General features: G+C 37.3%; 1 protein-coding gene across 1 annotated transcript in view; it reads right to left on the reverse strand.

Annotated features, from left to right (window-relative positions):
• Positions 1-13,556, reverse strand: part of LOC107708484 (dedicator of cytokinesis protein 3-like) — a 225,268-nt gene that overhangs the window by 906 nt on the left and 210,806 nt on the right. Inside the window, exons 39-53 of the mRNA XM_016512739.1 lie at positions 12,404-12,490; positions 12,133-12,237; positions 11,832-11,973; positions 10,138-10,304; positions 9,958-10,044; positions 8,717-8,896; positions 8,410-8,493; positions 8,215-8,331; positions 6,871-6,989; positions 5,111-5,243; positions 3,270-3,351; positions 2,942-3,060; positions 2,730-2,817; positions 1,771-1,890; positions 799-881 (exon numbers count right to left, since the gene is read on the reverse strand). Of these exons, the coding sequence (XP_016368225.1) occupies positions 799-881; positions 1,771-1,890; positions 2,730-2,817; positions 2,942-3,060; positions 3,270-3,351; positions 5,111-5,243; positions 6,871-6,989; positions 8,215-8,331; positions 8,410-8,493; positions 8,717-8,896; positions 9,958-10,044; positions 10,138-10,304; positions 11,832-11,973; positions 12,133-12,237; positions 12,404-12,490 (1,713 nt within the window). The remainder of the gene's footprint in view (positions 1-798; positions 882-1,770; positions 1,891-2,729; positions 2,818-2,941; positions 3,061-3,269; positions 3,352-5,110; positions 5,244-6,870; positions 6,990-8,214; positions 8,332-8,409; positions 8,494-8,716; positions 8,897-9,957; positions 10,045-10,137; positions 10,305-11,831; positions 11,974-12,132; positions 12,238-12,403; positions 12,491-13,556) is intronic.

Consider the following 13,556-nt stretch of genomic DNA (forward strand, 5'->3'; position numbering starts at 1 on the left):
GTTCCACCCATGGTCAATCACACTTGTTTATCTTTCCATGAACTTCCAGGAATAGTTCATAGAAAATTGAAAATTCTGTCATCATTCACTCAACCTTAATATCATGAGGGTGAGCTTGTCTACTAACCTGCATTAGAAATGAATAGTTCAGCTATGAATCTCTATTCACATTCTAACTGGCTGTGTGCTATGCATGTCCTCATCTTAGCCCTCCGCCTCCCCAGCGCCACAAGTGTACCTTCTAACTGTGACTTAATATTTTACAGTACAATAACAATTTTTTTTTATTCTCAAAACATTTAAATATTTCTCCATTTTAACTTTTTAATTTAGATTCCTTCCCCATCTACGTGTCTAATAAACCTGGCACTATATATTATGAATATTGTTGGCTCTTGACAAATTGCTTTTGTTCTTTTTTTTCTAATTCGCTTGGTATAATTTGCTGGATGACTAAAACTTACAAATTTCATTTTTACAAATTTTCATCCTACTGATCTCCAGAGAAAATACAACCCAACAACATACATACACAGACACACAAAAATTGCACTACTGATGCATACATATACAAATGCATATGAAACAATTACAATATGAACCCAAAACACTTTAGCATCTTAGGGACACCAAAAACTCCCAAACACCAAAAAATATCCCAAACCAGACTCAAGTACAGTTCAGCTCAGGGTGTTTTGACTGGGGGACATCTGAGGTCAACAGGACGTAAGACATCTCAGAATGCTAGTGCGGGCATGCATGACGAGGACTAACAGTACACATCTAGGTAGAGGATACCTTTCTTAAAGAGCGCGTGGGGAGAGCTGGAGGGAGTTCGTTGATCTGGTGGTGGAAAGCATCAAAGTGCATCGAGAAGTGTCCTAAAGGGGAGACACAGTTGGACAGAACCAGGGTTGGAAAGAGCACACGCCGGTACACACTTGCGCGCAAACACACGTCGGCATGCGCATTCACTCAGCAAGCACTAGGAAGGATTCTTTCTGAACTTGGCTGATGTTCAGAGGAGAATAATGGGTGGGAAAGAGTGAATGGGGAGCAATGGATCAGCAAATGATCAAATGTGGGAAAAACTTTTTAAAAGAAAGACAGGATGCCACATGTCCAATGTAGGGTGGGTGAAAGGGAGTATGCTACATTTGCGTAGTTGATGTGATGTGTAATATTACTGTAATCAAACAAAATGGCAATAGCAATACCCCCCACCCCCTAGTATTTTTTCTTGTCTTTTTTCCTATAAATTACTGGCATGTGCATTTTAAAATAAAATAAGACAAAATATTTAAATAGTGAACAATGTGTAAAAAACAATGTGTGTGTAAAAAATGTTATTTGTCAACCACCCATTTGCTTCTATAAATGCATTTAAGCTTAGAGATGTGATTCAACTATGTCCCTCAAGATGCAGCAACAGGAGGATATTTAACGAAGCCAAGTTCAATTTAATAAAGATTCCACTACAATTCAACAATGTAGCAAATATTTTAATTAGGCACCTTTTCATTTATTAGATTTCTTAACTATATTGGCTTCATGTTTTCATAAATTCCTCCAAATAGTCTATGCACACCTTGGCAGATATGCATTCCAAACGTTTGTCAAATCAGCTTGTGTAGCTGAACAGACATACAGTGGCACCTCATCATGTGTAGAAGATCCAACATAACTAATGACACAACATAAAAGGAATGGTTTCATGAAATGTATTTCTCTTCATTGAAACCTTTCCGCAAAGATACCGTTGATTCTTACCGGGAGGAAGGGTGCGGGGGGGAACTGGTGGGGCCATCACACTCCCGACATGAGCAGAGAGGAACAGCAGAGTGTCCCTGGTGCCACTGTCCAAACTCCAGCTGCTGGGAGCTGTCAACACTGCCAGAAAGGACAAAGACCACCATCAGTATACATACAGGTTTCATTATTGACCCGCTGGATCCTCATCTGAATGTCAGATACCTCAGGAATTCCTGCTTAAAATGTTGAGGTTTGGATGCTGGTGTTTCCAACCAGCTGCTAAACTAGACTAACAAACAAGACTTCCTTACCAAACATTCACAAAGAACCAGTTATGTTGAGTTGGAGAACCCGCTAAACAAGCACTGACCAGGGGTGCGTTTCCCAAAAGCATCGTTAGCTAACTATGGTGGTTCATTCCACTGAACTCTATTGGTAACGACGGAAATTGCGACCATAGTTGCTTTTGGTAAACGCACCCCAGACTAGTAATTCACATGGTTATGGTGATAAACCAGTTACATCAGCTCCAAACCAGCCTAGGCCAGCGTTGAAACTCACCATTTACATTTGTTGGCTGAAAATGTTATTAAAAGTGAAAAGTAATTTCCCTTCAAAGACTTTGGCTTGAATTGGTTTGGTTTGCCAACAGCAAAAATTAAGTTTTAAAAAGGAAGCAACCATGAATTTTAACAGATTGTGTGCAGTTTCCAAATATTAAGGGAAGCTGTGATGCATACGGATTAGTATTCTGGATTGAATGATCGGATAGCATGCATTCATAGACCCATCCTACATAGAACATACTTTCTACCGGACACAAAGTTAGTTCTTCATCAAATGCAGTACCTGCTCAGACAGTATGGGATTTCGGATGCAGTGTATTGTGGATTTCTGCCTGATCTGAGGGAAATGTGGGACTGTGAAGGAATAGAGGGGTACAGTTGGTTCAGAGAGTCATACACACCCAGTCATACCTTTATCAGCCACAGAGAGATTGGGGTCACTGCAGGGTTTGCAGGGACCAATAACCTGATGGTAAAGAGCCCTCTGATGGTTAATAGGCTAGTGAAAAATTAAAAAGAAAAAAATATGTATTTTAATATTATATTTCTGCCATCATCTCACCAAATTTTCTGGCATAGTCTACTTGATTTAAAAAAATCAAATTAGCTTGAGGTAGACGTACCTGTCCGTTCTCGGTCATGTTGGGGTACATGGCACTGCTGGGACGGTCCCTGTGCGGCGGTAGGAGCATTACCATCTCTCGGTTGTGTCTGTATCTGTCAGGTAGTGATGGGGACCCAACTGGAGAGAAAGTAAATAAAACATCTCTAAGTTTTAAGTTGAGACTAGAAAAGCCATAGTTCACCTGAGCTGTTCTCTTGAGTGAAGCTAGAAGCACTAAGATTCCTGATTGTCACCACGGTAAGTTAATGTTCAAAACGACAATAGATTAGTTCTCAAACATTGGTTGGGAAACCTGGAGTTATTATGAAAAGTTTATTGACACTTACCTCTGATGCTGCCATGCCCTGAGTTGATCATCTGAGATGGAGCTGAATGTGTCGAGCTCAAACTGGACGATGATGGACTGGGCTGAAATGTTACATTGGGGGGGGGAACAGTACTTTAAAAGATTAGATACAGTGTTCTTGTTGTTGTGCAGATGCTATGGTGTTCTAAGTAGTTGCAAAGGGTGGAAAATGTCCAGTAAGTTTCTGGAAACTTTCTGAAAATTCCCCAAAATTTTCTTAAAGTTTCCCAAAAATCCTGGACATTTTCTGAAAATTCTGGGAAGTTTCTGGAAATTTCCTGGAAATTTTCCACTCCTTTGCAGCCCTAGATGTCAGGGAGTTGCTAGGTGGTGAGTGGTTTCTACAGTGTTGCTAGGCAGTTGATTGGTTGTTGCTAGGATGTTGTTAGGCAGTTGCTAGGTTGTTCTAAAAGGTGGCTTTTAGGGTGCTGCTAGGCAGTTGCTCAGGTGTTGCTAAGTGGTTCTAGAATGTTATTAAATAGTTTCTAGGTTGTTATAAGAGGTTGCTAGGGTATTGCTAGGTGATGGGTGGTTGTTGGGTTGCTATGAGTGTGTACTAATTATATGGCATTGCTAAGATATTATAGGTGGTTACTACTAGGGTATTGCTAGGTCGGATGATCATGGTGGTTTCTAGGGTGTTGCTAAGTGGTGTTCTAATAGGTTGCCAGGGAATTGCTAGGTGGTGGGGTGCTACAATATTGCTAGGTGGATGTTAGATTGATGCAGTGTTCTGGGTGATCACTAGGACATTGTTAAGTGGTTGCTAGGGTGTTGTGAGAGGTTGCTAGGATGTTAATAAGTGCTGACAGGATGTTGTTAGGCAGTTTCTAGGTTCTTAGGAAATGCTTAGGTATTGGTAGATGATGGGTGGTTGTTGATGAGTTATGAGTGTTCATTAATGCTGGTGTTGTTAGGATATTATGAGTGGTTGCTAGTTTGGATGATCTTGGTGGCTGCTAGGGTGTTGCTAAGCAATGCTAGATCATTTTTACCTAGATCTTAGTGTGTTCTAAGGCATTGTTACGGCATTGCTAAGTTGTAAGTGGTTGACGTTAATAGGTGGATGCAAGGTTGATAGGGTGTTCTGAGTGGTTGCTAGGCAGTTTGTTTAGGGTGTATTTGTAATGGAGGCCAGCTAGTAAGAGCTGTGCAGATAAACCTCACTCTCCTGGCCTGAAGAGGTGCACTAGAGATTGAAGCTAAAGGCTGCAGTTGGCCTGAACCCCGCTTGAAGTGGGTTGGGTAGAACCGGAGGGGTTACACTAGGACAGTGGTTCGTCATCGTGTACCACCGCTCTGCATATTTTGTACATTTTTATCTCTCTTATTTAACACACCTGATTCAGATAACCACACAGTAACCTACACAGTGTTCTTTGCTCCCTACTCCCTGAGCACAAGAAATCCGTTGAAGTTTACTTCACTTCTGAACATTCATTCATGGATTTGCACTACGCCATGCCCTGCAGCGTCTTCACAGACAAACGAAACTTACTAGAGAAGTGTGAAGTGTGACATAATATACCTCTGTAAATAAATACAATTAAATTCACGTCTCGCACACTTTAATGTCCTTTGAATATACGCTCTCTTTGAATTTGAATCATGGTGGAATATCCTGTGATAGGGCACTTACAGTCAAATAGAACAACATCTGAAGTGATAAGAGATGCATACAAAATGTGCAGAGTGGTGGTACAAGAGGACTGGAATTGAGAATGTATACTTGGGTGCTAAAGTGGATGCTAGGGTGTTTTGTTTGGTCACTAGGGTGCACTTGTACACTATATGTATGTATTATGAGCTTGTGTAGCTCACCTGCATGCGGTAGAGGTCCTCCGGGTGCTCCATCATACTGTCCGTCAGGATGAGCAGGTTTCCCATCTCACTGGAGGTGTGAGAGGAGAGAGAAGAGGAGGAGTGGCGGACAGAGCCCAACACATTCAGAGGGCTAGAGATAGACAGAGAGAGAGAGAGAGAGAGACAGGGGAGGAGAGGGATAGGGAATATAGGGGTAGAAAAGAAAAGCAGGAGAAGTGGAGAATGGGGAACACATGCATGGATGAGGAAAATCAATCAAGATGAAGAAAAGAGAGATTGTAGAGTGGTAGAACACAGGCAGCCATGCAAGTATGAACGAAAAAAGGAAGAAAAAGAGAGAATAAATAAGAAAGAAAGAGGAGAGTAAAGCATGTACACAGAAGGATGTCAAACATACGTGAGGAAAGTGACAGAAGAGAGAGAAGGAGAGAGAGGAACAAACAGAGAGAGACATGAGAGAGACGTGGCGGAGCTGAAGCTAGTGTGCTCAGAGTGGGCAGCATGAGCGCGTACGTGTGTTTATGAGGAATACACGGTCAAGGAGTGTTTGTGAAGAGAGAGGAAGGGCTGTGTCTAAAGAGAACAGGAATCTCTCTCTATAACCCACATATATGTGTGTAGAACACATAGACTACACAAATTCATTACAATGTGATATATGCAGTACAAGGCGCCACACAGGAAACAAGTATTATATGGAATAAAAATATATGGAATAAAATCCTGAATATACGTACACAATTTGTACCAAGGTTGTTATTGTTAACTAAAACTATTAAAAATAGTTTTCGGCATTAGATGACAAAAAAAAATCTATTTCATAACATAAACATAAATAAACAAACTACAGAAAATGACAAAACAACAGAAAATTACTAAAACTAAAACTGAAATTAAAACTAAAATATAATAAAAGCTAATTCCAGAAAAGTTGGGACGTTTTGTAAAATGCAATAAAATCAAGAATCTGTGGTTTGTTAACTGCCTTCAACCTTCATTTAATTCACAAAGGTACAATTAGGGTTTCACTGACCAACTTAAATGTATTTTGTAAATATAAACAATTTTATTTTGATGGCTGCAACACACAAGTTGGAACAGACCACAGTCCACAATAAGCTGATGAATTGGTAATAGGTCAGGTGTGTGAAATATAGCCACATGGGCTCGGGAGTACTATGGAAAAATGTTGTCACTCTGCCGCTGCATCAAGAAATGCAACTTGCATCAAGACGCCAGTGAGTTCTCTGGGCCCGAGCTCATCTTAGATTGTCCAAAAGACTGAAAATGTGTGCTGTGGTCAGATGAGTCCACATTTCAGCTTGTTTTTTGGGAAAACGGACATCAAACTGTCAGTCCCAAAGACGAAAGGGACCATCCAGACTTCATTCAGTACAGGTGCAAAAGCAAATGTTTGTTGTAGTATATGGGTGCAGCAGAGCAAATGGCATGGGTGATATATATACATATATATAGCAAGGTGTACCTAATAAAGTGGCCAGTGAGTGTGTATATATATACTGTATATCTCACTTATGTTCAAAATAAAAGAATGTTCAATCTAAGCTACAGCATCTACATTGTGCTGCCAAATCCCACAGAAAATAACTTAATTGCATTTACAGTTGCATTAAAACTTGAAATATTCCTTTAATCTTTATACAGTCTTGTTCTAATACATACTCGGGCTTGAATGCATAGTTTATACACAATATATCTGTGTGCATGCGTAACTGTGTCTGTACGGGTGGACTGACCTGTGTCGGTGCATGAGCTTGATACTTTCAGGACTCATGGGACTGTGGGTGGCGAGGATGCCGCGTGGGGTGCTGGACCCTGAGCAGGCCGGACTCAGCTTATCCAGACCGGGCAGGCCCTGCAGGGCCACATAGAAACACTACTCTGAATATACACACTGTCTGCGCTCATGCCAGCTCATATTTAATATAGTTTACAAAAACAGTGTTTGATACTGAATCTGTGCAAAGAATAAAGTGAGAAAAGTAAAATGTATTTAAAAACCCCATGAAATACCTTCAAAAGTTTTCTTTCCTGTATTGATATTTCCTTTTCAAACAGGAAGTTTGGGTGAGGTTTGGTCATTATTGGTCATAACCGGCAAGTTACATCACAAGTGCATTTAGCATATTCCTAATCTAGAAAGCATTTGATTGGACAAATATTTGGAAACGCCCATGAGTGCATGATGAATCATTAATATCTTTGGCCCATTTTCCTAAAAAAATGTCAGATTGTAGGTATAAAATAATATATTAATTACCTGAAACTAACAGACTTGGGCTAAAAGCCAAAAAAAAAAAATATATTTTTTTTTATTTTATTTTACTTTATAAATTATAATAAAATATAATACTAAACTAAATAAAAAAGTTTGTCAAGTCAAACCTTGATGCTGGCTTGAGAACCCTGACCACAAAGTTTGAAGTAGTTACACAAGCTTGAAGTCTGAAGACCAGTTTAAAGTTTAAAGCTAGGCAATTGCTAAGAAGTTGCTCTGAGTGATTGCTAAAGAGTTGCTATGCAACTGCTAGTATGTTTTATGTTGCTAGCATGTTTAAGCTAGTTGCTAGGAAGTTACTAGGGTGTTCTTGGTCATAGCTTGGGAAGTTGCTAGGGTACTTTTTTGGGGGGTTGCTGGGCAGCTGCTAGGGTATTTGTGGTGGTTGCTAAGGCGCTGCTATGAAGTTCCCAGGATGCTGTAGGTGATTGCTAGGGTGTTGCTAGGCAGTTACTAGGGTGTTCTTGGTGGTTGTGAGGGTGTTGCTATGACGATGCTTGGCAGTGGCTAGGGTGTTCTGAGCAGTTGCTATGCAATTGCTAGTATGTTTTATGTTGCTAGCATGTTTAACATAGACACATGTTGGTGAGATGTCTTATGCTAGTTGTTATGCAATTCGGGTTTACTTGGTGGTAACTAGGGTGCTGCTCTGTAGTTGCTAGGGTGTTGCAGGTTGACAGATAAGCCAACATAGCTGCAAAAAAACTAAATACATTTTGATTCATTGGGGTCTTTATCTAAATTTTGATTATTGGGGCAGAAAATTAATCAAATTCCTGAGAAGCAGATGTAAGGGTCTCACATGACAGAGGCTGCTCCTCATCATCTGGAACTGATCGATCAGCTTCTTGTGCAGGGGACGCATTTCCGGATGCACCAGTTTCTCGTGGACGGCCAGACCCACGCCGAGGACATGAACCTGTGCGGTTTATTCAATAAGAACCATTATCTGATGTTTATAAATGAATTAAAATGAAGACACTCTGGATGTGCTCACCTGTTCCTGCATCAGATCCTTGAGTTGGGTGATCTTCTCCGTATCCTCCGGGTGACTGCTAATGTACTCTTTATCGAAGAACGCCTGGCATAGAAACACAGTCGACAAACTTATTATGAAACCATACTTTTGCATGAAGACTGAACTGTTGATGTTCACGCATTTGGGCAACAAAAAGCTTGTCAGCTGAACATGAAGAAGCGGCTCTGCTAGTGTGAGCTTTCTAAAGCACAATAAACGTCTCTGCCAAGAGAAACAATGTTCTTTTCAACACTTCTAAATCACATTTGGTCAAGTTTGCACTGACTTCCTGGTATCTAGCGATTCCTCCGTTGACGGCGGCGTCGATCACCCCGTTGAGGCACATGCTGAGCAGGTTGATGTTTCCGTGAAGCTGCTTGTGCTGGTACTGACTGATCAGGGTGCGCAGCTCCTGGTTCTTGTTCTCCACCACATATATGGCGTTCTCCAGTGGACTAACTTCAACCTACAGTACAGGACACACACGAGGTAAACACAGGCACTCTGAATGTATGTTACAGTTTCTGTTCAGTAAATCTGTACAATATATTGACATTATTATAAAACTATTATCCAGAGTTTAGTGATTGAGTAGTATTTAAAAGTATATTAAGACATGTTTAATATGTAAACTCATGACTTCATGAAAGTAATTTTTAAAGTTAAAATTGTCGGTTGAAATTGAGTTTAGTGTTTGGGTAGTATAAATTTAAATGGAATAGAATAATTATTTATGCAAAATCATATTAAAAACATATATGTAAATTCATGACTTGATGAAAGTTAACTTTTTAATTTCATATGATTTTGTATTTAATTTTAGTTTTTTATTTATTATCTTTTTTTAAGTTAAAATTTTAACTTTAAGTTGAGTTTAGTGTTTGGGTAGTACGAAATTAGATTTTAATTTTTTTATTTATTTAATTATTTATGCAAAATCATATTAAAAATATTCAATATGTAAATTCATGACTTGATGAAAGTTCACTTTTACATATTTAATTTAATATGATTGATTGATTTCATTTTTAAGTTAAAATTGTAACTTTAAATTGAGTTTAGTGTTTGGGTAGTATAAATTTATATGGGAGTTTTTGCTTATTTAATTATATATGAAAAATCATATTAAAACATATTTAATATGTAAATTCACGACTTAATGAAAGCAATTTTAATTAAAAATGTTTAAATTTAAACTGAGCTTGTGTACATTTAAACTAGAGATTATTTTACTTAATCAAGCAAAAATCATGTAAATTCATGACTTCATTAAAGTTGCATTTTTAAATAAAAAATTTGAAAGTTGCTTTTTAAAATTTAATTTGGTTTAGTGTTTGAGTAATATAAATTTCAATTATTTAATTATTTATGCAAAATCATAAAAAAAAAAAACACGCATTGTGTTGGACAGCTGCCCATGAGGCTATCAGCTCCAAATGATTGATTTTGAGATTTAATAAACAGACTAAAATGGTGGCCTCATTATGTTGATGATACATTCAGCTTTCGTTTGGATGAGTCACCCACCAGCTCACGCTTATCCACCTCAAACCAGCGGGAGATGCCAGGCAGAGGGTGGGTGAGGATGAGTGTTGTCCGCTCGATCCAGAGACTCTGAGAAAACACACACATGATGCAACTTCAGCCTACGCCTGGTGTTAAACTCATTTATCCACTAGTGTTCCTAGAGAAGAACTTCAAATTCACCTTAAATTCATTGTCCTTGTCTTTCGGGCCCTTGTGGAAGGGCCGGTCGTAACGGAAGCGCCGGACATTATTGACTCTGTAGAAGCTCTTGATGCGGTCCGGCACGCGGTCCATCTGCAGCACATCGATGTTTTCTGAAACTGGAGTCACAGCGTAGATCTGGAGGTCTATAGAGCTTTACATGAAGGACAAACAGCTACTATATTACAAACAAGTAGTTTAAAAGGATAGAAAACCCTAAAAAATTAGCACAATTGTCTATCATTTTTAAACTTAATTTATTTATTTCTGTGTAAAGCAAAAACATATATTTTGCAGAGTGTCCAAACTACTCTTTTACTTACAAGTGGTATAGACTTTTGGACAACAAAAAAGTATTGTAAAAATTACAGTTAAATTTTTAATTTGAATTTTTAAAGTAAAAAAAAAAACACAAAACAAAAAAATTATCTTATTAGAGCGAACAATACTATACACTACCGGTCAAAAGTTTGGGATCAGAACGATTTTTTATGTTTTTTTACAGGAGTTTCTTATGCTCATCAAGGCTGCATTTATTTGATCAAAAATACAGGAAAAAAATTATATTGTGAAATATACATATACATATACATTAAAATCGAATTTATTTCTGTGATGCAAAGCTGAATTTTCAGCATCATTTCAGAATGATGATCCTTCAGAAATCATTCTAATATGCTGATTTATTATTATTCATTATTAATTCAGAATTATTTATTCAGCAAGGATGTGTTAAATTGTTAAGACGTGATAGCAAAGATTTATATTGTTAGAAAATATTTATATTTTGAATAAATGCTGCTCTTTTAAACTTTTTATTCATCAAAGAATCCTGAAAAAAGTATCGGTTTCCAAAAAAAATATTTGGCAGCACAACATTGATAATTCTAATAATAAATCAGCATATTAGAATGATTTCTGAAGGATCATGTGACACTTTATGGTGTAATGGCTGATGGAAATTCAGCGTTGCATCACAGAAATAAATTTAATTTTAAAGGATATTCAAATAGAAACCATTATTTTAGATTGTAATAACATTTTGCAAGATTACTGTTTTTTTTCTGTATTTTTGATCAAATAAATGCAGCCTTGATGAGCAGAAGAGACTTCTTTAAAAAACATTACAAGTCTTACTGATCCCAAACTTTTGAACAGCAGTGTAGATATGTATGCATCTATTATTATTGTCAATCGATGTGGCGATTAATTCATCTAATTAATCACATATTAATTGGACATCACATTTGGCTGAGAAATCACCCACAAAAGATAATGTCAATTCATGACTTCATGAAAGTTTAAATTTGAATTTTTAAAGTGTCTGGGTAGTATACATTTCAATTGAAGATTTTTTTTAAATTATTTTATTTACGCAAAATTATATTAAAACATATTTAAAATGTAAATTTCATGACTTCATGAAAGTTACATTTTTAAGTTTAAATTTCGTTTAGAGTAGTATAAATGTAAATTAGAGATTTTTATTATTTTTTATATTTATTTATTTAAACAAAAATCATTTAAACAGAAATTCATTTTATTTAAACAAAATTTGGTTGAACATTATTTTCGTATACACAATATATATATACATAAATATATATATATAAATCCATTTCCTTATCCCCTTTCCGTTATAAGACCCCAAAACTTATTTTGGCGAAGGATACACTGGGCATCACCCTGTAAAATCCCCTCATCTGGTTGATTTGGGTGCTGCATGGCGATAGCTTGTGGAAATTCTCCCAGCATTCTTTGCTGAAAGGCTTCGAGTCTCTCGTAGTCATGCCCTCGACAGACAAACTCCTTATTCTGTGTGGAGAGAAAGAAAAATCCATAAATAAATATATACTATTTAATTTATTGTTGTTTTTTCATTATATATTTATTTTAAATGAAAAAGCAATGCCTTAATTTAATCTTTACAATTATTACAAACAAACAGAGCATGTAAATATCGCAATAGCTCACCCTGAGGAAGAAGGGAAACTTCCGGCCATAAAATCCCACCCTGAAGAACTCCGGCTCTAGTCGCTGCTGCTCCATGATGTTGTCATAATATGCTGCCTCCATTTTCTGTAAAGAAAGAAGGAGCTAAATATTCACACAGTGTTGACCTCCTTCTGCGCATAATACATAACAGTACATTAATAGCTGCGCGGTCCACTCAAAGTGCTGTTATATAATCTCTATTCATATACAGTATTCACATTAAAGAAAAATAACATCAAAAAGCACTGACCCGTATCCAGCTGAGACTCTGATAATCGTACAGGGACTCGTACTGGAAGGCTAGTTCACGGCACAGCGGGATGCCGTACTCCCAACACTGAGAAGAGAACAAGAACAGGACAGCATATGCAGTTTAAAACTAGATTTGCATTTCTAGATAAGAAACTCCATCAGTTCTGGCATGGCAAGTTTTAGACAGGTTTATAGAAAGAAATGCCACATTACACTTAGTTTGCACCTTGTTTTCTGACAGGTGTGAATTAAAGGGAAAGTTCATCCAAAAATGAGAATTCTATCATCATTTACTCACCCCCAAGTTGTTCCAAACCTGTACAAGTTTCTTTCTTCTGCTGAACACAAAAGAAGATATTTTGTTTGATAGATAATGGTAAGTAAATAGTTGCTGGTAGCCTTCGACTTTCATAGTATGAAAAAAAATACTATGGAAGTCAATGGCTACGGTCAACTGTTTAGTTATCAACATTCTTCAAAGTATCTTCTTTTGTTTTTAACCGAAGAAAGAAACTCATAATAGGTTGAAAAATGAATTTAAACTACAGTTATATTTTGAATGTTAAAAATGTTAAATTTGACATGAAATAGAATTGCACAGAACCAAGTCCCGCCCTATATTTTTGTCCTTTTCGAAAATCTGTTATATTTGCATGTATGTAACAATACGGAAGAAAAGATCTATCGCTACTTCAGTTTCATTGCAACTTTAACCCTTTCCCCACCATTGACGAGTTATCTAGTCTTTTACAAGAAAACACTTCCCTGCCAAAGACGAGTTTTTACGGCTTTTCGTGTTTTCACTGTTATACACTCGGGGGCGCTATTACACATCTTCTGAACGAGTACAAAACCTCCCGAACAAAAACACACGTGAACAGGACGGAGGAACTAGCGATCTCTTAAGTAAACAGATGCATATGAAAAATAATGCGATCATCAGCAATAGACAGCATATAAATGAAAACAGCATAATGTTACGGAGTAAAATGTTGATCCAGGAAGTGGTATATGTCTGTGCACGTTTTGGAGGTATTGATGGAAGCGATTTATTGGATTTATACTTTGATAATCGTACTGAATATTATCCAGATGTAGTTTTTGATAAAAATGTGATTTTCTCACCTTTTTGCTCAAAATTATGCATTTTT

The sequence above is a fragment of the Sinocyclocheilus rhinocerous genome, unplaced genomic scaffold (genome assembly GCF_001515625.1).
Source record: "Sinocyclocheilus rhinocerous isolate Xijiao unplaced genomic scaffold, SAMN03320098_v1.1 scaffold2974, whole genome shotgun sequence".
Classification (NCBI taxonomy): domain Eukaryota; kingdom Metazoa; phylum Chordata; class Actinopteri; order Cypriniformes; family Cyprinidae; genus Sinocyclocheilus; species Sinocyclocheilus rhinocerous.